We start from the raw sequence: 24,019 nt of genomic DNA, 5'->3' as shown, positions 1-24,019 counted from the left end.
AGATGACAAAGCCCTGAGGCGGTCCTGTAATGTAATGACTAAACAAAAAAAAACTCAAGTCAAATCCCAGTAGGTGTCTTGATTGCAAATTGCAAATGCAATTCTCCCCAAGTCCCCGGCACAATTATCCACTCAACAAGGGGCATGTTAAATGTTGCAGAAAAAATGGAGTCCCATTTCCTGGACTAAGGATGTAATTATGTTTGCATTTGTTACTCCACCAAGGCCCATTCGCCTCCATCCTGGCTGAAATTCGAGAAGACACAGAAGGGGGGGGGGGGGGAGAACGGCAACGCCATTTCCAAGAAGCAATAAGGCAGAGAGATAAATAATTTTCAGGACAGTAATGGGACAAATTTAACCTGGTTGCTGTTTCTGCTAAAGTAACACTCATATGAAGCTACCTTAAGACAGCTATGGGGATGGTCACCTGTGGCGAACTGAAACTCACTCCAGGTGACCAGCCATACTAAATTTGGTTCTTTTCCTCTTTAAGGCCACAACTAACAGGTATTATGGGAAGGCTGGCTTCTTAACTATAGCAGCCTTGAACCAACAGTGTATAAACGATGTTTCAAAAATGCATTTCATTCATTAAGGCATTAAATCATAAAAAAATTAGCCCAAATGGTGCGTTGCTAGGACCAGATTTAAATATACTGACTGTCCTTGTGTCAGACACTCAACTCATCCCACCCAACAGGGCTGTTGTGAAGAAAAAAGGAAACCATGTACATAGCCCTCAGCTTTTTAGGAGGAAGGGCAGGCTGCAAATGTAGCAACCACCACTTAATAAAATTTAAAAAAAGGTGAAGGAGTGGAAATTATGGTGGACTTCTTTGCACAGCTGCTGTTCCAAGGCTTTTACTCTCTTTTCTAACAGGGGGATGGTCAGAGCACAGGTGCAGGTCCTTCCCAGCTCTGCTAATTGAGATGGGTTAACTGGGGCTGCTGGGCATTGGACTTCCACCATCTTGCATTGCCAGCCAGCATTTTGGCCAGAGAGTCCCCTCTGTTTCTGTGATTGGCTCCCATTTCAAGCCTTTTACAGGAGACACCAAAATCGAAGCAGGCTTTAGCACTTCAAAAACATTAACATTCATATACGCATGCTCAAGCGGTCGCTCTGTCTTTATAGAATTATAGGCTGCGTTTGCACACAACGCTAAGCCATGGTATGGGTTAACTACGATTCCTTAACTCATATGCTTTGGCAATGTCACGTAGTTGCCCCTTTTGGGGAGGAGGTTATAATAAGGATAAACTTTGTATTGAAACAATCGATAATATATGGAACGATGTGCATGCCCTCCTAAATTACCTACCGGCTCCTTGGAAGTTAACACATGGTCAGCACAGGGGGATCTCCTTATGACAGCCAAAAAACCTATACTATCATGTTTGAAGGACAAATGTTCACCTCGAGGACCTAAGAACACTATCAACTTCTGAACGGGTTTTATATAGATGCAACTTGCAAATGGATAAATACATGGATATCTGATCTGCTTTTCTTGAAACCTATACACACACACACACACTTTTTTTTTTTTAATAAACAGCACACATGATGAAAAATGACAATATTCCTATATGTGATGTGCGTGTTTTTCTACACACGATGTATTTTCTGTTTTGTTGATAGTCACAATAAAAAGGGGGGAAACCTATGATTCATTGCATTAGCCATAAATTGATTTGCAGACAAGCAAACAATCCCCAGTTTATTTCTATTTCATTGCTCTCCTATCCAGTGTTCCAGCCTTTTTTTGCCGTTTCATTTTCAGGCGGCTCTTCAGGGCAGACAGCAGCGCAAACAAGGTATGGAATCAGACATCGCAACAAGCCATGGTTCACAAGCGAGACTCTGTAAGCCAACAGCAAGTTTATAACTAGTTAACAAACTATGGTTTCTTTGTGGGTTCAAATAGAACAATGCTAACCAGCAGACAACTGCTGCCTTCTGTATTGTTAAGTTGTTCTTTGCGGGTTCAGACACAACGACAAGCCAAATTTCAACAAGCCACATCATGGTTTAGTGTTACGTGCGAACCAGGCCATGGTTCAAACCCCTGCTTAAACACCTCTAACAAAGGAAAGCCCGCCTCTTCCCAAAGCACTCTCTACACCTGTTGAACAGCTCTTACGGTTAGAAATGTCCTGACAATACTTAGCTGAAATCAACTTCCCTGCAATTTCCGAACACTGGTTCTAATCTTGACCTCAGAGCCATAGAGAATTTGCCCTGCTCCACCTTGCATACCAATAGTACGTCTGCAGTACTTCTGCCTTCCTCGAAAGGAACCTGGAAATGCCACATACACAGAGGCTGAGAGCATAAGTGAATTGCCCAAGGTTAGTCAGCAGGCTCATAACAGGGTGAACTTGAAAGAAGGGCTTCTCGTTCAAAACCACATTTTCAACTGGCATGGAGTACACAGAGGAGGGTCACCCCAATAAGCCCCTTCAAGAAAACACTTCTAGTTCTTGGGGTGGGTGGGTCAATTCCCAGCACTCAACCTGCACTATATTGCCACCAGGAAAATTGGATTCATCTCCTGGCTAGCGGGCAGGGTTGCAGTGGACAGCGCCCGTAACGTCATGGATGAGCAACTGCTACCACGCCAAATGGGAAATCCATAGCCAGTCACACTTAGCCACCAAAGCAAGAATTCACACTTGGCTCAGAGTAAGAGATGCTTGGATCTTAGGCATGAAAGCAGGATGACAGCTGATTAAAACAAATAAGAGCGGTAGAAAACTAGAATTGTCCCATTGCTATTTGATGTGGGGTTTCTGGAAACGGGAATTTGCACAAGGTAATTTTCAGTTTGCGTTAAGTCAAGTGGGGAGGGGGGGGAGAGGAGGTCTCCTTGGACAAAGAAACTCTGTAGTTATAATCCTGTCTACTCAACATTGAGCCCTGAAAATCCAGGTCTTGTAAACTCAGAGGGAGAAAGTTCACAGACATACAGAATCTGAGTCATTAAGAAGCCATTTCAAAAGTCGCTGATAAGCCAGGAGTTCATATTCGTTACTCTGCCAGATAAGAGGCCAGGATCACAGTGGATAGAAACAACTGGAAACTTGCTTATAATCTTTCAATACTCAATCTTCAGGCTCAAACTCTTATGAACACAGTTCTTGAGGCGTGGGAAGGACAGGACCACCAACACACTGAATCATTACAGGGGGGAATCAAGAATTGCATCCAAGCTAAACATTCCAGTTGGGACAGGAGGTTAATCCACCACCCAAACTCCATTATCAAAGGGCAAAAAAATCAAGACTTGAAAAAAAAGAACTGTTTTTCATATTCTAAAAAGATATGTCCTAGAGCCAAGATCGATCTCAAGCAACGTTGCTTGATCTTAACCTTAGGGTTGGATCACAGTCAAACGTTGTCAAATTATCCTTTGATGCTTGAAGAACTGGACTGCTACATGCTCAGCAAAAAAAGCATTCATTTTCCATCACTAGCAGTTAGTTTGCTTTGTAAGTTAGATCAGCAACACAAGGCTTCAATGGGGAATGCTCCTGTTCAGGGTACTAGCCAGCCATGCCCTCTTCCAAATACTCCATTCCATCCTGCAACTGTCAGTCAACATCCCATGCCCACTGGGCATACACAGTCCGCAGTGGGCTGTTTTAGGGGACCCCCCCGTCAAGGCCTAAAGAGTTTTTGAACTTCTACAAACCATGGGGTTCCCCCAAAGCCTGCTGTAAAGAAGGCAAACTCCATGTTAGGCATTATAAGAAAAGGAATTGAGAAGAAGACGGCCAGTATCATACTGCCTTTATACAAATCTATGGTGCGACCACACTTAGAATACTGTGTACAGTTCTGGTCTCCACACCCAAAAAAGGATATTATAGAGGTAGAAAAAGTGCAGAAAAGGGCAACTCAAATGATTCAGGGGCTGGAAGGTTACATCAACTGGGATTGTTTAACTTGGAGAAAAGAAGGCTATGGGGAGACATGATAAGAGTTGTACAAAGTTATGCATGGTATGGAGAATGGATGGGGAGACATTTTTCTCCCTCTCTCAAAATACTAGAACTCGGGGTCCTCCCATGAAACTGATAGGTGGGAGATCCAGGACAAATAAAAGTATTTCTTCACATAGCGCATAGTTAAGTTATGGAACTCACTACCACAGGATGTAGTGATGGCCACCAATCTGGATGGCTTTAAAAGGGGGTTGGATAAATTCCTGGAGGCAAAGGCTATCAATGGCTACTAGCCTTGATAGTTGTGTGCTATCTCCAGTATTTGAGGCAGTAAGCCTGTGTGCACCAGTTGCTGGGGAACATGGGCGGGATGGTGCTGTTGCACCATGTCCTGCTTGTTCCTCCCTGGCCGATGGCTGCCTAGCCACTGTGTGAACAGAGTGCTGGACTAGATGGACCCTTGGTCTGATCCAGCATTAGGGCTCGTCTTATATTCTTATACCTCTCCTCTTCTGCGTGGGTGGTGTCATTTTGGCTACATGAGTTTACTATAAGTATATGCGATTTAATAGTTAAAGAAAAAAATAACTTAATGCTAATCCTGACATTCTAGGATCGAAGCCAAAGAGAAGACGTACTTCACAAACTGTTCACATCAGAACCTCACCAAAACCCATTCAAAGTTGTAATTGTTCAGTACATTGTGTTATAAAAGTTAATTTCTTTGTTTCAGGAATCAGGATCGCAGGGGACAACGTTGCCGTGTATTTCATAAGTATAAAGCCTGCTTGTTATTAAAAAAAGTTACTTTTCTTGTTCTAACAAAGTGTTAGTCCTTTGAAAAACTTCAACATTATTTGACAGGGAAATTGGAATAGTTTTTTTTTTTTTTTTATGGGTCAAATGCCCAACCCTATCTCAGATATGTAGCTACAAGCAGTTGTGGGGTGGAAGGAGGAATCTGTGCATGTTCAGAAGTTCTTCTAACTACTTGTTGATAGCAAGTCAAGGAATATGTAAACAGATTTCTAGGATAAACCAGAAATTAAGCACAGGGGTGAGGACGAAGATGTTACATTTTTGTGAGGCCTTAGGGGGGTAAGGGCAAGATTTATGAGGCAGCAAAAGGTCAAGACTTGCTTCAGGAATGCCAAGAATTTGGGTAGGGTGGAGGGTCAAGAGAACTAGGAAAAGGAATTAGAAACACAAGTAAAACAACAGCATCCTCTGAACCCTTCATAGGAGATACAATACAGGTAAAGTTACCTCTCTGATGATATGGGCTTAATGGGGACTGCAAGGTTTTGAGTTCCACAGGACGCTTCATCGCACTTCCAGCGGTGGGTGTGGGCAAAAATACCAGCATATTGTAGCTTAAAGCTCTTATAACCAATATCTAAGCCTTGAGAGGCATTTAGACCTTTTAAAACGTGGGAAAACATCACAAATAAATGAGGAAAGCACCAAATAAATTGGATGGTAAGAAGTGGATGGGTGTGGGGAAGGGCCTGCAGTGCAAGTTAAGTTGAACTTCCTCAGAAGTAAGTCCTACTGGGTCCAAGGGAACTTGCCCCATAGTAAGCATGTTTAAGATCGCGGACGAAGAGCTTTGTGTTTTATTTTTATTTTTCTCTTAAGTGGTATGCCTGATCTGGCCCCAGGTGTCTCTTCCTCAAACTGCTTTTCTGGACTGCCTTGATTCTGGACAGGTCTTGATCATCTCCTGGCTTCGGCCAGCCAACAATTAGTAGCAAAGATTCATCTCACTCTACTGCCCTTCACTCCTCGAATGCCATGTTTCTAACCCGCCCGAGGGTCTCTACTTCTCTTGCTTGGCTTCATCCATTTTCTCTCGCTGCCCCTTATGCCTGGAATTCTCTTCCAGAGCATTCGCAGACCACGAGTTCAAGTACTGTTTACAGCCTTCCTCAACCTGGGGCGCTCCAGATGTGTTGGACTGCATCTCCCAGAATGCCCCAGCTGGCTGGGGCATTCTGGGAGTTGTAGTACAACACATCTGGAGCGCCCCAGGTTGAGGAAGGCTGGTTTAAAATCTCAATTGAACACTTTTCTTTTTTCTACAACTTTTAGAACTTGACTTTGTTCTTACTTTCACACTGTTAGTTTTATTGTCCCCTGTGCCTATTTCATGCATTCTCTTCCCTTTCTTATTGTTTTATTATGATTTTATTAGAACGTAAGCCTATGTGGCAGGGCGTTGCCGTTTTATTCTTTTACTATGTACAGCACCATACACATTTATGGTGCAATAATAATAATGATGATATTAGTACCCGCCTCTCCATTTTGATCAAAACGGAGAACAGCAGTAAGTATAAAATAGTGATTACAAACATAGTATACAATGTTAAAACATCCTTAAAAGCATCCTAAAATTCCACTGGATAGGTCTGCCTACATCGTCATCATCTCTATTTTGGTCCAGGACTAGACTTGGCTCAAGCAAGAAACTAGAAAATAATCCAAGCAACTTGATTTTATAAAATTATCCTAGAGAAACCACCTTGCCATACACACACACACACACACACACACACACGGCAAGCAACTTCTTATTGTTATGTTACAGTGACATAAAGCAACAAGCGTCTTGGCAAAGGGCCTCATCCTACGTAAGTTTACTCAAAAGCAAGCCCCACTCCATTCAACAGGGCTTACTTTCAAGTTTGACCACCCCGTGACACGCTGCACGTATTGACTCAGAAGCAATGCCCAAAGAGGAGAGCATTTTAGGAATGCAACCTCACTAACACAACTGAAGAACCGAAAAAACAAGCCTGAGATATCAACAGGTCTGAGAGGATTCCATCAAACTCCCAGGCCCGCAGATCTCAAAACAAAAGAAGCTGATCCATAAATTTTTTTGCTTATATGCACCTCTGAACTCCTTACGTGCGATATTAAGATGCAACATAAAAGAGGCCGTGAGAGCCATATATATTCAGCACAACTTGTGCTTTAGGGACTCCTGCTGTAATTTGTGTTTTGCAAGATCTCAACAGCATCTGTCCTGAATTCTTATGCTTTTTAAACACACACACACACACACTTAAGGTCAGGATGCATTTCCACCACTCACCTGAGTAAGTGCTGGAATCAAGGTTTTAAGGAGTCAAACACAGAGAAAGGAAATATTTCACAGCTCTAGGCACCAACCACACGTTTTTCACAGGTCCTTCCTTGCCTAAAATAACAAATGCTACTTAAACACTGGCACTGCTTATAATTATTTCTGATGTTCAACCCAGGAGCAGCTGCAATAGGTCACAGATAAATTTATATGGAGTGCTGCACCTTCTACACAATCTTTTATACATAACTAAGATTCTTCCTTTTTTATTATTTTTTACGGGATATCCAAGGAAGATCTACAGAACCAACCAATACGACCACCAGCAGCAGACTATACGCATGTATAGGGGGAAATCCTATATGCACCAACTTAAAATTAAATCCCCTAAAATTCTGTGGGGACTTTACTTCTGAGTAAACAAACAAGGACGGCAGTGACACATCTATGGGTTTCGTGACTGAAGGTTACCTTCTAGCAAAACAAGAAAACGCTCCCACAATACTATTCATGTTAATGCTGAAACTGTTCTACCCTTTATTTTTGAAATTATAATTATATTTACATCCTGCCTTTTTGAACCCAAGATGACTTGCCTAGTCTTCCTCTCCACATTATCCTCACAACAACCCTGTGATGTAGGTAGATCTGAGAGTCAGGGGCTGGCCCAAGTGAGCTTCGTGACCAAGCGGGCATTGGAACCTGGATCTCCCCAGTCCAACTGTATAACCACTCAACCGCACTGCTAATTATCCAGGGAAAAGGGGGCGCCACTAATGGACTCCTCCCCAGATATGAGCTTTTGCCACAAGGGTGGAGCGAAGTCTCCAAGACCTGTTCATCCTGCATAGGGCTGGCTTACAAAATGAGAGGACAAAGGCTTAAGATTTATATCTATCAGGTATGCTTTAGGGTGGGTTCCTGCACTGAGTAAGGGGTTGGACTACATGGCCTTATAGGCCCCTTCCAACTCTATGATTCTATGTTTCTATCTACAAGGATACCCGTAGGGAACTATTCAAGGCATGAGAGCAAGCAGCAATCTGTATATGCTCAGAGGCAACCTTTGTTTACTGCATGAGGCAACGTTTCACTCTGACTCACATTTAAATTCCTGCGTTGGAATGCTTAACATAGAACTAAATTCCAGACTGCATCCCTGTATCTACTTTTCTGGGAGCAAGACTCACTGAACTCAGCGGGACTTCATTCAGAGTAGACCTATACAGCTTGGTAGTGCAACACACACGCACACCTCCACGTTGTATTGGAGCCAATAAGCAGTTAATGGATTTTGACTTATGGTTTTAAAACAGATTTTTTAGCAGCCGTCACACTTTGGCTACTGAACCGATTATTAATTATCGCTTCAAATTTTGCAATGCGCCTTTTCACAATGACGCACATCACTTTCAAGTCCTTTTTTTAAAAAAAAAGCAGGGCGCAGTTGATTAAAAAAAGGAGATAAAGCACAAACAAACTTTTCAAAATAAGGATCGAAGTAATATAATTTTTTTTAAAAGGTTGTTGTTGGGGCTTTTTGTTTCTCTTTAGTGTTTGCTGTCATCATGTAAACCCTCGCCAATTTATATATATACACACACACAAAGTGAAACACAAAAAAGTATAAATATAAATAAAAAAAATATAAATAAATATATACAAAAATCCGAGAAGGGATTTTGTTTTTCTTTTCTTTTAACGAGCAGGGAGCCAGACAGCTGCTTACCGGGTTGTCTCCGTCCGATTGTATATCCACCAAAGTGCAAAGGCTCCGCGCCCCGCTCATGACCGGCTCCGCGCCCAGCGACGCTCCCTTCCAACTGAAGGCGGAGACAGACACGCCCGCTCCTTATATACCGGCCACGCCCCCTGAGCCGCCTCAAGCCACACCCCGGGCACGTTGGCCGCGCCCAGCCTCTCTCCCGTGAGGTCATCTCAGAACGGTCTCGCGCTAGCCCCGCCTCCTCCTGCCGGCTCGCTCAAAGCCACGCCCACCTCCGCGCGCGCTCTTGTCTTTTGTCTCCCGCCGCTACGCTTCTTCTTAAGCTCCGCCCTCTTTCCCCACCACCTTCATTCTCCCGCGCATGCGCGATGACTTCTCTTTCTTTCTTTCTCTTCGCTTTTGCTAGTTTTTGGTGCTTTTACAATTCATTCGCGTATTAATTCATTCATTAATTGCACACGGAAAGCAAAATAAACATTAAAAAAATCTGCAAACGTTGGAGATAGTGGCTACAGGCAGCTTTCATGGATCCCTCCAGAGATTACAACTATCATCCCCCGCCAGCATGGCCGTTGGGGATGATGGAGGTTGTACTCACAAACACCTGGATGGCACCACGGCGTGATCCATGCTCAGCATTATTAATTATTATTAAGATTGATTATTTATTCAATATTGTATTGTAAGCTTTGCTGGTTGCAGAAAAGCAGGATATTCTTAATAAGTATGATTATACATTTATTTATTTATTTATTTATTTATTACATTTTTATACCGCCCAATAGCCGAAGCTCTCTGGGCGGTTCACAAAAATTAAAACCATAATAAAACAACCAACAGGTTAAACATTATCAGTAATAATGTAATAATATCCCATTCTTCACCTTTCACAATCAGAACAGCTTACAATTTTTTTATTTTTTTTATTTATTTATCTATTACATTTCTATACCGCCCAATAGCCGGAGCTCTCTGGGCGGTTCACAAAAATGCAATGGACATATAAATACAGTATCAGGCACCATAAAAGCAATCACAATTAAAACGTGATATTAAACCCCAGACATATGAATGAATGAAATCTTTATTGCTAAAGGCGATAAGCCATCACAATTTGACATAATTAGAAAGAACACTAGTAAGAAGATGAGCTAATGTAAACACAATAATAGGGAGTTTAAACAAAAATAAACATGGTAAACAAAAATATGAGAATATAAAAATGCAGAATCACATTAGCATTATGAGCTGCCCTGTGGGATACTAGACCACCAACGTATATAAAGAAGGACAAATTTTTATCTCCAGCTTCATATTAAAATACTTGTAAATGGTTTTGAGGCCTAGCTCTTAACTTACTTGCGGCCAAGGCAAATTTTGCAACCAAAGCAGTCATAAATACATTATTGCCAGCGAACAAGATACATATTTGCTCAAAGGAAGGTCGGTTAGAAAATGAGCAAAGAATATCATCGAGAAATTTTCGTCTAGGGGATGTAAGGGCATCGCATAGGGTTTCTGTCTTATCAGAATTCAGCTTCAGTTTATTAGCGCTCATCCAAACCATAACTGCTGCATCTCGGCACCACTTCAGAATGTGCACAGCTTCAGATGTCACAGAAAAACAGAGCTGAGTGTCCTCAGATTATTGATAACACCTTGCCCCAAATCCCCCTGATGACAGCTCCCATCAGGGAAAGAAGATGTGCACATTTAAAACACACATGTAGACACACACACAGAGAGAGAGAGAGAGAGAGAAATCGCAGTAGAGTCTGATCCATTGAGCTCTCCTGACTGACAGCTGTTGATAGGATGCCTGCTCCTCCCCAAATTTGACTCATTCTTTTATAAACCATCGAAGCTAGTGGCCCATTGCTTCATCTTGTGGCAGTGCATTCCATAAGACAATTACAGATTACATCATAGCGCATCACGTGGTGTGTGTGCATGTGGAGATTTTAATGTGCACTAAGAACCCCATGAAATGCCTTGTTAGATACAACCTAGGCCTGTCTAACCAACAGTTCAGCAAGGTGTCAAACAGATGCCAAACTGACATTCAGGTTGCGATGGCAACTTCCCTCCACTTTTGTCTCCATCCTTCAGGAATCAGAGGTGTTACTGCCGCGTACGGAGAGATTCTGTTTAGCTTTCGTAGCTTAAACAAAATCGGCATGTATGCAAGGGTTTTGCAAAAGCATACAATGGAGGGACGCAAAGCAATTCCCTCTAGAAATTCTTTAATACATGAGCCCAAACGAAAGGGGGGGAATGCAAAGTAGAAATATCGATCAGAATACTTCTGAGTATAGGCAGAGTGCATGTGTCCATATCATTGGGGTGGGGGGGAAGAGACTTGAAACACCTTAAAGACTAACCAATTTTTTGGCATAAGCTTTTGTGCACACTGTCCACTTCATCAGATGTAATGGGCATTGCCCGCAAAAGTTTATGCCGGAATAAAAACCTTAGCAGGTTTTGATGCAACACACTAAACAAGGCTACTCATCAGGAAACCATATCCTCACCCTCAGCCTATCTCCACACATACATTTGGGTCTGACTTACAAGCACACAGCTGTATTGCAGCTTTGCACTGTGCAGGTTTACTCAGAGGTAAGTCCCATAGTGCACAACAGGATTTGTTCTCAAGTAAGCATGCACAGCAGTAACGCCTTAGCAGTTCTTTTTATTATATTCTCCACCTCTGTGATAGCTGTTCTGAGAAGGGGCATCCTGAACAAATCATAGAATAGTTGAGTTGGAAGGGGCCTCTAAGGCCATCCAGTCCAACCCCCTGCTCAATGCAGGAATCCACCCTAAAGCATCCCTGACAGATGGTTGTCCAGCTGCCTCTTGTGTGGGAGAGCCCACAATCTCCCTAAATAATTGGTTCCATTGTCGTACCGCTCTAACAGTCAGAACGTTTTTCCTGCTGTTTTGTCGTACTGCTCTAACAGTCAGGACGTTTTTCCTGACGTTCAGTCGGAATCTGGCTTCCTGTAATTTAAGCCCATTATTTGGGACTCTGGGATGATCGAGAGGAAATCCTGGCCCCTCCTCTGTGTGGCAAGCTTTCAAGGCTTTGAAGAGGGCTAACGTCTCTCCTCTGTTAGAGTTAGAAGGGAGGTCATTATGTCCACCTCACTACTCCATGCAGGAACGTTGCAAGGTGCAACTACAACATCCTTGTGACAGATAATGGTGCAGCCTTTGCTGAAACACCTCCAGCAAAGGAGATCCTTCTGCGAAATCTGTCCTATTTCTGAACAGTGCTTACCATTAGGACGTTTCTCCTAATGAGAGGCTGAAATATGCTTCTCTGAAATTTCCACCCAATCGGTTCTACTCTTCCCCTCTGCAGCAACAGAACATAAGTTTGCTTCACATGCAACTCTTCCGAATGCAGATGCATTATCTATGGCTGTGCAAACTTCCAGGAAGTCTCATAAGCACCTCCCAGGTGGCTGGATGAATTTCTGAGACTGGTTTATATTGGTGTCTGTAAAGCATACCTAAGATGGCAGTTCAACCGGAGCTTTTAAAGCTCAGCTAAAAACTTTTCTTTTTCCTAAAGCTTTCAAAACTTGATTTTGTTCTGACTTTATACTGTTAGTTTTACCCTACCCTGTGCCTGTTTGCATTCTCTTCCCCTCCTTATTGTTTTATTATGATTTTATTAGAATGTAAGCCTATGCGGCCGGGCCTTGCTATTTACTGTTTTACTCTGTACAGCACCATGTACATTGATGGTGCTATATAAATAAATAAATAAATAAATAAATAAATAATAATAATAATAATAACAGTTGCAGGATTACCACTTAGTAGCTGTCAAGCTAACTCAGCTAAGGGGGAAGAAAACCCAGCAGGAATGGGTTCTCTGATGTGATGTTGTTGATTCGCCTCTCTCGGGAAGGCACCTGTAGCGAAATCACTGTTTGGGCGTAACACACACCTTTGAGAGCCTAGGATAAAATTACAGGTCTTACCCTGCTAGAATCATAAAGGTTTAAACAAAAACAACACGCAGCTTGCAGATTTCCTCAACTTTGCTCCCTTCGTTGGCCATGTTGACCGGGCATAATGGGAGTTGTAGTCCAACACACCTGGTAAGCACCAAGTTGAGAATGGCTGATAGGGTTTTCTGCTCTGTTTGCATTCTTAAGGGAAATTTCTTGCCGTTCTTCCCATCATCCCCCTTTGGCTAGGCTCACTGAGGCTAATGGGAGTTGTAGTCCAAAACACCTGGAGGATCACAACTTGCCCACCCCTGTCCTACACTGGGAGCGTTTAATATTTGACCACTGAGACATGCAAGGGTGTTTTAATAGTTACTTTTAATTTGTTGAGCTGCAGTTTCAAGGCACATGTTTTGGTTTTTTTATTGTGAAGGGCTGTTTTGATCCTGATGAGCTACTTAATGGAATCAAGAATTAAAATTACATTAAAGACAGCCTTAACATGAAGGGAAGCTTTTGTTTGTCAAATCCACAAGATGTTTTTCAAGATATTTAAGGAAGTCCAAGTTGACATACACTTCCCTAAATACCTTGAAAAACATGTCGTGGTTTTGCAAATTGATTTAATTGATTGATGATGATTGGGATTAATTGTGAGCCAGTGTGGTGTAGTGGCTAAAGTGTTGGACTGGGAACCAGGAGATCCGGGTTCTAGTCCCCACATGGCCATGGAAACCCGCTGGGTGACTTTGGGCCACTCACAGACTCTCAGCCCAACCTACCTCACAGGGTGGTTGTTGTGAGGAAGATTATGTACACCGCCTTGGGTTCCTTAGAGGAAAAAAGGCGGGATATAAATGCAATAAATAAGTAAATAAGAAATTGCCGGCAATTAGCCAGCTACAAATTGGTTAATCTTCTGCTGGCCCTGTTGAAAACACATCAGTCACACAACCGAGTGGGTATGAGTAAACAAAGCAGAGATGTAACCTCCAAAAGGAATTTTTATTGTAATTTTGCTCCAGTCAGCCTCCTGAGTGCCCCAGCAGAAAAAAATATATATCAATAGTCTCAATAACCCTTAATTGTGGTGCTATTTTTCCTCTCTGTGGCAAGGACCTTCCATAAACAACAGAGTCTTGTGTCTCCTTGAGGACTAACAAATTCATTATGGCATAAGCTTTCAGAGTTCTGCCGACCAGATTTCCATTTTTTTAAAAAGAAGAAAGACAGGAAGAGTTTATTTCTTTCACCAAAGCATGCACCAAATTAACAGCCAGAGAGGCCTTCTTCTGAGAAGGGATCGCATTTAGGGACTCACAAAGACACGGAGGCAGATAGCTGTCTCTGGAATTCAGAGATAGACTGCTTTTGCCCATGGGAGTTCCATTGAACAAACGTCGTTTATCAAGGGTGGCTTCACCCGCAGCAACCCGAGAGCCAATCCCTTTGCTGCCAGAAGAGAATGGGTTTTACCCAGTGGACATTCTTCCCTAAACCATCTCCATCCATTAAAATCCTTCCTCGGAGCTTAACCCAAATGCAGAAGTAGCGAAGCAGGTTTGCTGGAAGCCCTTATCCTTCAACAACACCTCCCTGAGAAGTTTTGCAAAGCCTCATCACCCTCACCGATTTACTTCATCCCTCTTTCTTCTGCCCCTGGGTTTAGCATTTAAGAGAGGGTGGGTTGAATTGGCCCAAAATCTGCCAGCTGCTGATCCTTGCAGGGAGACTGATAACAACTATTTATCCACTGGGTGCTTGCTTTGAGACTTACCTGGGAGTAAAAGAACCTCTTCTCCTCCTCCTCTGTACCCTTGAAGTAAGGTTGTGGCAAACTCCCAGCCATTCCAACAGGCATGGAAAACCTCCGTGGACGGCTCCAGAAAGACATGTTTTCTCTCCTGGAAGAGGCATCTGTTGACAACACCTTCTCCTCCTCGCCCTTCTGAGCTGAGAAGCCGGTCGTGCCGCCACCTCTCCGCCTCGGCAAACAGGTGTGCCGCTTCCCCCGTGGCGAAGTCCTCCTCTTCGCTTGAGGATGCTCTAATTGCTACATTCCCAGGACGTAAGCTCACCAGGCCCAGCGGTGAAGAGGGAAGGCCTCGGCCACGTCTGCTTATTATGCACGGCAGCAAAAAGTCTTTCACAGTCAGATTTCATCCTAGATAGGCTTTCGGGAAACTTTCTCCAACCTGGTGCCCTCCAGATGTTTTATTGATTTATTTAATTTATTTATTGCATTTGTATACCGCCCCACAGCTGAAGCTCTCTGGGTGGTTTACATGTGCTCCGCTTCGCATCAGAGCGTAGAAGCAATAGCGAGGCGGCCTGATTCGCCTCCGGCAAAGGCGGAGACAAAGCTGGTCGAGGGGGCTGCGGATTGAGGCGAAGAGGATCGAGACCAAGCGGATCCTTCGCCTCGATCCGGAGCGCCGGAAAAAAGATAAGTGGGGGCTTACCTGGCGCTGCTGCAGTCCGTGCAGTGATGGCAGCAGAACCAGGTAAGGGGGCAAAGGGAGGAGGGCTTACCTGCCTCTGTTGCGTTCCGGCGGTGGCTTCAACTGAGGCCGAGGCTCAAACCGGAAGACCAAGCCACAACCGCAGCCTGACCTTCTGCTTTGAGCCTCGGCCTCAGGTGAAGCCACTGCCGGAATGCGACGGACACAGGTAAGGGGGGAGGAGAGTGGGGGCTTACCTGGCGCCGCTGCGGAGCTCCGATTCGGAGCTGGAGCTCCGTAGCGGAGCGGAGAAGCCCATAGGTGGATCAACGCGGGGCGGATAGGGACCGATCCGGAACTTGCGGATCGGGTGCGGAGCAGATCGGGGGGGGGGGGTGTCCGTCCACAGCCCTAATATTAAGACACTTAAAAAATATATACAAAAATTAAAAACCACAAAAACAGACAATATACGCATACATTTAAAACCACTATAACCACTTTAAAAATTATGAGCCTAAAAACAGACCCACGGTCATTACATATTGTTAAATACCTGGGGGAAGAGAAAAGTCTTGACCTGGCGCCGAAAACATGACAATGTCAGCGCCAGGCAGGCCTCATCGGGGAGATTGTTCCACAATCCATTTCATAGAATCATAGAATAGCAGAGTTAAAAGGGGCCTAGAAGGCCATCGAGCCCAACCCCCTGCTCAATGCAGGAATCCACCTTAAAGCATTACTGACAGATGGCTGTCCAGCTGCATCTTTAGTGTGGGAGAGCTCACAACCTCCCTAGTTCATGGGTTTCATTGTCATACCGCTCTAACAGACAGGAAGCTTTTCCTGATGTCCAGCCGAAATCTGGATTCCTGTCACTTGAGCCCATTATTCTGTGTCCTGCACTCTAGGATGACAGAGAAGAGATCCTGGCCCTCCTCTGTGTGACAACCCTTCAAGGACTTGAAGAGTGCTCTCATGTCTCCCCTCAGTCTTCTCTTCTCCAGGCTAAACATACCCAGTTCTTTCAGTCTCTCCTCAGAGGGCTTTGTTTCCAGACCCCTGATCATCCTGGTTGCCCTCCTCTGAACACACTCCAGCTTGTCTGCATCCTTCTTGAAGTGTGGCGCCCAGAACTGGACGCAATACTCTAGATGAGGCCTAACCAGTGCCGAACAGATGGGAACCAGTAGCTCACATGATTTGGAAGCTATACTTCTATTAATGCAGCCCAAAATAGCATTTGCTTTTTTTCTTTTTCTTTTTTGCAGTCACATCCCATCTCCTATCATCCCCAGACAGCGTGGCTGATGGTCAGGGATAATGGAAGTTGTAACTCAAAACATCCAGAGGGGGCTAGGGAAAGGCATGAAATTCCATAAGTAAAATAGGCGTGGGGGGAAGGATTGTAAAGGCAGAATATTTCTGTGCAGTTCCTACATGGTCTTCAACGGCTCTATTCAGAAGACACCTTAAACCACGGCTTTCACCACGGTGAATAAGCCTTTTTGCCTGACTAGCTGTGGTTTAAAGCCGTGGTTTAAGGTGTCTTCTGAACACAGCCTGGCTTTTCTGGCTTAATCACCGTGGTTAAAGCCATGGTTTAAGGGGTCTTCTGAACGGAGCCATTGACAGCAAGCATGTTGCTTCTCAAACATCAAAAACATCAGCCTCTTTTACCTTAAAGATCTTAGCACAGAACTGCACAGACAGTTTGCAGGTGTAAAGGCGTACGGTGGAATGTGAACTTTGCCCTGACCAGCTGGGCAAACAGAATGGGACCAACCCATGACATGCCAGTTTCGCCAGCGGCTGATAACTAGGGAATGTTTTCCTAGCTGATTTCAGAGGTCCTTCCTCCCCCCCACCTCTTTTCCTTCCATCAGCTTCCTCCTAGCTGGGTGAGCCTATCTGGGGAGCGCAGAGAGCTTCGAAGCATCTCTGGGCAGCAAAGGACAGAAAGAATGTAATTGGAAGCACACCGCCCCCACCTTTCGAAAGCAGCAGCTGATCCGCTGCACAAACAAGGGGAGATCTTCTAAAGCCGGGCTGTTTGGGGTGCCATCCCACGCTGAAAATCACGCGTAACCAGCCTAGAGTTGCTCTTGACCCAATAGGGTGCTATTCCCCACCCCTTCCAACATTCAGAGTTGATGTCACTCTTAGGGTGTAGAATTACAGCCCCAATGCATCAATGTCAGCCACGCACCTTCTCCTGCAGTGGGCTGAGTTGTGTGACTCATCCGGGATACATTAAACATTAGACCAACGGTGGTTGTTAACAGGTTATCAGGAGGTGGATAGTCTAGGCCGGAGAGACCCAGGGTCTGACTCAACAGAAGGCAGGATCCTGTGTTCCTTTGATACAGCTCAGAATTTGGATCATGCTTCCTTTGAGCTGAGGTGCTCAACATTTTGAAACAGGTACATGAGAATCTTAGAAGAGCCCTGCTGGAGCAGACAAAAGGTCCATGTGGACTAGCATCTTTGTTTCCCACAGTGGCCAACCAGACGCCCTAATCGGAAGCTCACAAAAAAGGCATGCATGAAGGAAACAGCCCCTCTTCCTTTCTATGTTTCTAGTACAGAGGTGTTGAATCTCAGGCCTGCAAGCCAAATTCAGCCCTCCGGTGTCCCCCAGACGGCCACAGATGTTATTCAGCTGTGAGGCACTTTGAACATGCTCAAAGGCACTCTCTTCTTTCCCCTCTTGCATAATACTACAACTTCGGGGTCATCCAATTTAATTGATGGGCGGTACATTCGGGACAGGGAACATGAAAGACCCCTTTTCCGGAGAAGAAAGCTTTCATTTAGAAAGGTATGCAGGCAACTCCGCCCCACATACCTCGTTTTAGGAAGGAAAGACTGATAGGGGGGAAAGGTTGCCAGCTTTCTAACTAAACGCTGCAGCTATGCCTTTAAACAGCAGCTGGATGTGTCAACATTAGCAATTGATATTTCTCTCCTGGCTTTAACAGGGTTTTTTCCAACTCCTGAATCCTGCACAGAACGCTTCTGCGAAAGGCACAAGAACAGGTTATAACCACCACTAGGTCAGTTGGCAACCCAAGTAGGGAATCTCCAGATACATGCCATAACAAGGCGGGTATCAGATTACATGGCATCTTCATAGCACTGCTACTGAAGATGGAAGTCCAGCATTTCCAATGCCCCACCTTTGACAGACAATTATTGATCAAACAAGACAGACAGGAAAGAACCAGGAGGCACACCCAGCAGGTCGCCATAAAACAGCTGTCCTGAACCTGGCTCCTTCCAGATGTGCTGGACTACAGCCTCCATCCTTTGGAGATGTGATGTCGGCTGTAAACGTCACAGGAGAACAATAGGATTCCACACACCATCTTATGTGTCTGTTGTAGCCCGGAGGGATAAAAAGCAACCAAGATCAATGTTGTCACTATGTTCAACATCTAAGGTACACCTCCGGGTTCCTACTCTGAGAGAAGCAACAAGGGACAGGGCCTTTTCGGTGGTGGCCCCCAGACTATGGAATGATCTCCCTGACGAGGCTCGCCTGGCACCAACGCTGCTATCTTTCCGGCGCCAGGTTAAGACTTTCCTCTTTGCCCAGGCATATGGCGGCACATCTTAATCACCCACATGTTTAGTTTTTTAAAAATGTTTTTAATGCTTCATGTGTGTATGTTCTGTGTTTTAAAATTTTAAATTTTGTATACTCGTTTTTATCTCAATTTTAGAATTTTTGTAAACCGCCCAGAGAGCCCTGGCTATGGGAGCGGTATATAAGTGAAATAAATAAATAAATAAATAAATAAATAAATAAATAAACCAACTGTGCCATGTTAAGCATTTGACACATATCCAAAAGCTCACAACAAACCCTGTGGGAAGGAATCCGGAAAGGAATGACTCATCCCCCCCTTTTTTTGTTTTAAACACAAGGGAAATGGAGGCGACAGAGGTGCCGTGACCAAGGGCATACAGTGAGTCAGTGGCGGAGACCGGGAGAAGAACTGAAGAAGCCCTTGAGGGTATCCCGCTCTGATCTACCGAAACACAAAGCTTCACCTGTTGGATACCTGCCGGGAATGCAACCCTTAAAGGCACAGAGTTTCTGCTATTTAAAGAGGGGGGAAATAAAGGAAATGGTTCTTAAATTCTCAGAAGCACACTGCATTATGACATTCGGTTATTATTTATGACATTTCTATCCCAGCTTTCCTATAAGAGCTCTAGGTAGTGTACATGCTTCCTCCTCCCATTTTATCATCACAACAATACTGAAGGGTTGGTTATGTTGAGAGGTACTGGCTGGCAAAAGGTCACCCAGAGATCTTCATAGCTGCGCAAAGACTTGAAAAGGAGTCTTTCCAATCCTAACCGCTGCACTCACACCGATTCAATTCTTCAAAAGCAGTTTCTGGGTTTCAGACCAAAGCCCGACTGTCGAGAAAGACCTGTGAAAAAAAATGCAAGCTGCGAACAGAGATGTCCTCAGTTCAGACCTCGCCCCGGCCGCAAATTCATGCGTCGGCCAGTCGCCTCTCAGCCTCGACCTTCCCATCTGTAGTATGGGGAGAACAATTCCAGCCGACTTCATAGGGTTGGCGTAACAAATACTGAGCTCATGTGTAGGAGTTCTGAATATTTTTAGAAGGCTATATAAATGCTAATCATTATGATTATACTAGCAATTTTCATGCAAAAATGTTGCAGTCGTGTAAAACAAGATAACCTGCACTAAAGTATATATTGCCTTAAAACCAGGGAATATAAAGAAGTGTAAAAGGTGAGTTGATACCCAGTTACAAGCCCTCGCACCCTGTCAGGATGAGACTTAAAAACAAAACAGGGGAGCACGATTATTAACAGGGACTGGCCAATGAGAACCACATCACGCCAGTCCTTTTCCAGTTTCTCTGGTTGCCAGTCCAGATCCAGGGCCGATTCAAAGTGATGGTATTTAACATTCAAAGCTCTAAACGGTTTGGGGCCAGGTTATTTGAAGGAACGCCTCCTCCCACCTGCCCGTACCATAAAATAATCTTCCACCTTCTCCAAGAGCCGCTGCCAAATGAACTGAGGTTACCAGGAGCAGAGCCTTCTCTGCTGTGGCACCCCGGCTGTGGAATGAGCTCCCTAGAGAGGTTTGCCTGCCACCTACGTGATGCCCTATTTGACGCCAGGTGAAGACCTTTTTATTTCCCCAGTATTTTAACAGTTTATCATCTCAGTCTTTTAACTTTGCTGTTTTAAATCTCTATAAATCTCTGCACTGCCGCTCGGTTTTATCCTAATTGTGCTTTTCTATTGTGTTTTTTTTTAAAAAAATATTGTGGTTTGTTTTATACTTTGAATTGTATTTGATGGTTTTAATTTTTGTGAACCAGCCAGAGAGCTTCGGCTCTTGGGCGGTTTAGAAATGCAATAAACAAACAAATAAAAATTAAATCTTAAAAATAGTAGGAAGAGCAGCTGAAGGCTTTTGTAGTTTTTTAAAAAATGCTGTCAATGTGCTTCCAAGGGATGTTCTGGCTGGATTGTATGTCTGGACAATCTAGTATGTTGCAGCAACCAGACAGAGCAGCCCCAAACTGGATCTACCAGTCACCTGACTGTCAAATTCCATCCCGGGATTCTATTAATAAACACAGATCCCTGGTTTCTCGGATTCTGGCTGTATCCTAGCAACCAGTAATGTGATGACATCAGCAGTCAGGTGCAACCTGGAGCAAGGTGGATTTGATCCCACGTCATTGACTTGGAAAGGAAATACTGTAGAAATAACACCTAATAAGGAAGCAACTTTTTAAAAAACCACAACACCTATTCATTTTCATGCTATACAGTCAGGCAGAAACGCAACAGGTAATGCAATATCCAGTACCGATTATTGCATTTGGAAATATTCATTTGTCGCTTTTCTAGTAAAAGAATAGCTCAGAAAGGAACAGGTGTGCAGGACAGTCCTAGGCATGTTTACTCTGAAGTAAATGTTACTGTTTTCAGTGGGCCTTATTTCTAGGGGTGTGTGCATTGGAACTCAAGCTGCAAAACACACACCCCAAGAAAGCCATTCCTCAATCACCTCTTGGCAGAATGCACATTCAAAGCATCGGAGCGAAGAAAATATCGAATAGTTACACCAGTCACGTTATCTCATAACTCCTTGCACTGAGTGAGGCTAGATTTGACCACTCTAATCCACGATTTCTTTTGCCCAGGAGAGAAGGTCCCATTTTGCACAATTAAACAACCCGTAGTTGTAAAACAACCATTTGTGAGTCCATGGAAGCAAGCGACTATGTTGGCTCCCAATCACTTGTCCTTTTCTGCTTTAATAAACAATCCAGGAATGCCTTGTTCCTGGGTTGTTCGCCTTGATATCTCCCTGTTCATAGAATCATAGAATAGCAGAGTTGGAAGGGCCTACAAGGCCATCGAGTCCAACCCCCCCCCCCCCGCTCAATGCAGGAATCCACCCTAAAGCATCCCCGACAGATGAGTTACCACTCTGTATTGTTTCTCCCTCAACAATCCAGAGATCTGGGTTTGGATATCGTGGAGAACAACCCAGGAACGGGGAAGGTTGCTCGCTCCTACATGCTCCGAAACGCAGCTGGACAACCATCTGTCAGGGATGCTTTTGGGTGGATTCCTGCATTGAGCAGGGGGTTGGACTCGATGGCCTTGTAGGCCCCTTCCAACTCTGCTATTCTATGATTCTATGAAACCTTGGTTTGTTCAGTTGCGCAAGACCAGGTCAAAGACTCACAAATCTATCCTGGGACTGTGACGTGGTTTGCACAAACACTCAGGAGTTGTCGTGTCAAGAGGTGTTCCGTACCTGCAGCGCCACCACTAAAAAGGCCTGGCTGACCTCAAAGTTATAAGATTTCCCTCTGTTGGGAGGTTAATTTTCATATTTGTCAACAAGCTTTCCCTGAGGCATTTCCAGATGAAAAGAAACAAAGATGGGTCAAAGCACAGGGAGAAAATTCTACCATACCGCCCCCCCCAAATAAAAATAGATCACTTTTTTTTCCAAATATACACTCGCCATAAAAAAATATTTTTCTCTCTCCCCCACACCTTAAACAAGAAACCCCATCTAAACATTCCCATCTCCACGAGACAAAGAAAAGATTGAGGAAAATTATGTGTACCACCCCTCAGCTAGGTGCGGGATTATTTATTTATATTATTATTGTTGTTATTGTTATTATTAACAGTCTATAAATAAATTTTAACAGTGTTTTAAATTTGTAATTTTGCATTGCTGCTGTTTTTATCTGGTTGAGCTTTTATATTGTATTTTATATTATGGTTTTATACTTCGAATGTTTTTAATTTTTGTGAACCGCCCAGAGAGCTCCGGCTATTGGGCGGTATAGAAATGTAATAAATAAATAAATAAATAAATAAATAGATAAAATATTATTAATTTTTACATATTTATACCGCCCAACAGCCTAGGCTCTATAGGCAGATTACACATAAAACCATAAAATCCAATTTAAAACTTTAGGAGGCAGTTGTAAAGAAAAGGGAATTTCAGCAGGTGTCCTTTGCGTGCATGCAGCACCTGGTGAAATCCCCTCTTCATCACAACTGTGAAAGCTGCAGGAGCTATACTAGAGTGACCACATACAAAAGAGGGCAGGGCTCCTGCAGCTTTCGCTGTTGTGATGAAGAGGGCATTTCACCAGGTGCTGCATGCATACAAATGACACCTGCTGAAATTCCCTTTTCTATGCAACTGTTAAAGATACAAGAACCCAGTCCTCCTTTCCATAGGGTCACCCTAGCAAACTGTTAACTGAGAAGACGAGCACTTTGCACTCATTACGGACTATAGATATTTCCATGACTGGCCCTTGCATGCATAATTCCCAGTGTGGTGACTGCACATTGACCATGAGGATGAACTAATAACTAAGTAATTCATTGTAAATGTGTGGGTTTTTCAGATTAAAACTTTTAAATCCTTCACGAATGCAGCTGTCTTTTATTGTCCTCGCTACCACATTCTCCGCATAAAATCCAGCTTCGCAACGATCATACTTTAAGACCTAAAAGGAACTTCCTCTCAGGCGGAGCAAAACCCGCTAGCGATAAGGGGGTTAAGCTTGTAAAAAGGGAATGGGACGTGCTTGCAGTCAGATCTCAAGGAAAATATGATTTGTGGGACGTTTCTACACCTTGCCTCTTAGCCATTGCAAAGCTGGAGGTGGCTTGGACATGGGGAAGGAAACCATACAGATTGGAGAAAATTCTCTTTTACTGAATTCGGTTCGGCCTGCAGTGTGGTGGCCCCTCTCCTATGGAACTCCCTGCCTCTGGAGGTCGGCCAGGCACCAACTTTGTACTCCTTTCGGCGCCTCCTGAAAACGGCATTATTCCAGGAAGCCTTTCCTTAATGACTCACCACAGTTCACTGTACATTTTGCTTCCTTTACAATCTACTTTAAAGTGTTTTATTCTGTTTTTATTTTATCTTGTACACCGCTCTGAATTTTTGAATGGGGAGCGGTACGTATATAAATATTGCAAATAAATAAATAAACAAACATCAAGGAGGCAACTGGGAATTTTTAGGCATGGCAGCTCTCATGCTAAGCGGTTTTCTCTGTGCTGCTAGGAGAAAAACCCATTTTCTTGGAAGCAAACCTCATAGCAGGGTCTCTGCATGAGTACTTGTTCCGGATTCGTGGCGTTCCAGTCACGGCTTGTGCTAAAATGGATACTGTTTAATACTGTTGCTTTTATATTTTTGACGGTTTTAAATTTTGTATACTTTTTAATGTTCGCTGTTTTTAACTTTTGTAAACCGCCCAGAGAGCTTCAGCTACGGGGC

The 24,019-nt window shown here is 43.9% G+C and overlaps 1 protein-coding gene across 2 annotated transcripts in view; it reads right to left on the bottom strand.

Annotated features, from left to right (window-relative positions):
* Positions 1 to 14,677, bottom strand: part of TUFT1 (tuftelin 1) — a 44,229-nt gene extending 29,552 nt beyond the window's left edge. Inside the window, exon 1 of one of the 2 annotated variants that reach the window (XM_063145802.1) lies at positions 14,511 to 14,677. In XM_063145802.1, coding sequence (XP_063001872.1) covers positions 14,511 to 14,627 — 117 coding nt within the window. In that variant the 5' untranslated portion in view covers positions 14,628 to 14,677. Of the gene's footprint in view, positions 1 to 8,771; positions 8,855 to 14,510 lie in introns of those variants that run through there. The other variant, XM_063145803.1, reaches the window with a different exon arrangement.
* Between the last annotated feature and the right edge of the window lie 9,342 nt (positions 14,678 to 24,019).

Source organism: Elgaria multicarinata, chromosome 21 (genome assembly GCF_023053635.1).
Source record: "Elgaria multicarinata webbii isolate HBS135686 ecotype San Diego chromosome 21, rElgMul1.1.pri, whole genome shotgun sequence".
Classification (NCBI taxonomy): Eukaryota; Metazoa; Chordata; class Lepidosauria; order Squamata; family Anguidae; genus Elgaria; species Elgaria multicarinata.
Note: the sequence above shows the minus strand (reverse complement) of the source record. Positions and strands in the feature narration are given on the sequence as shown.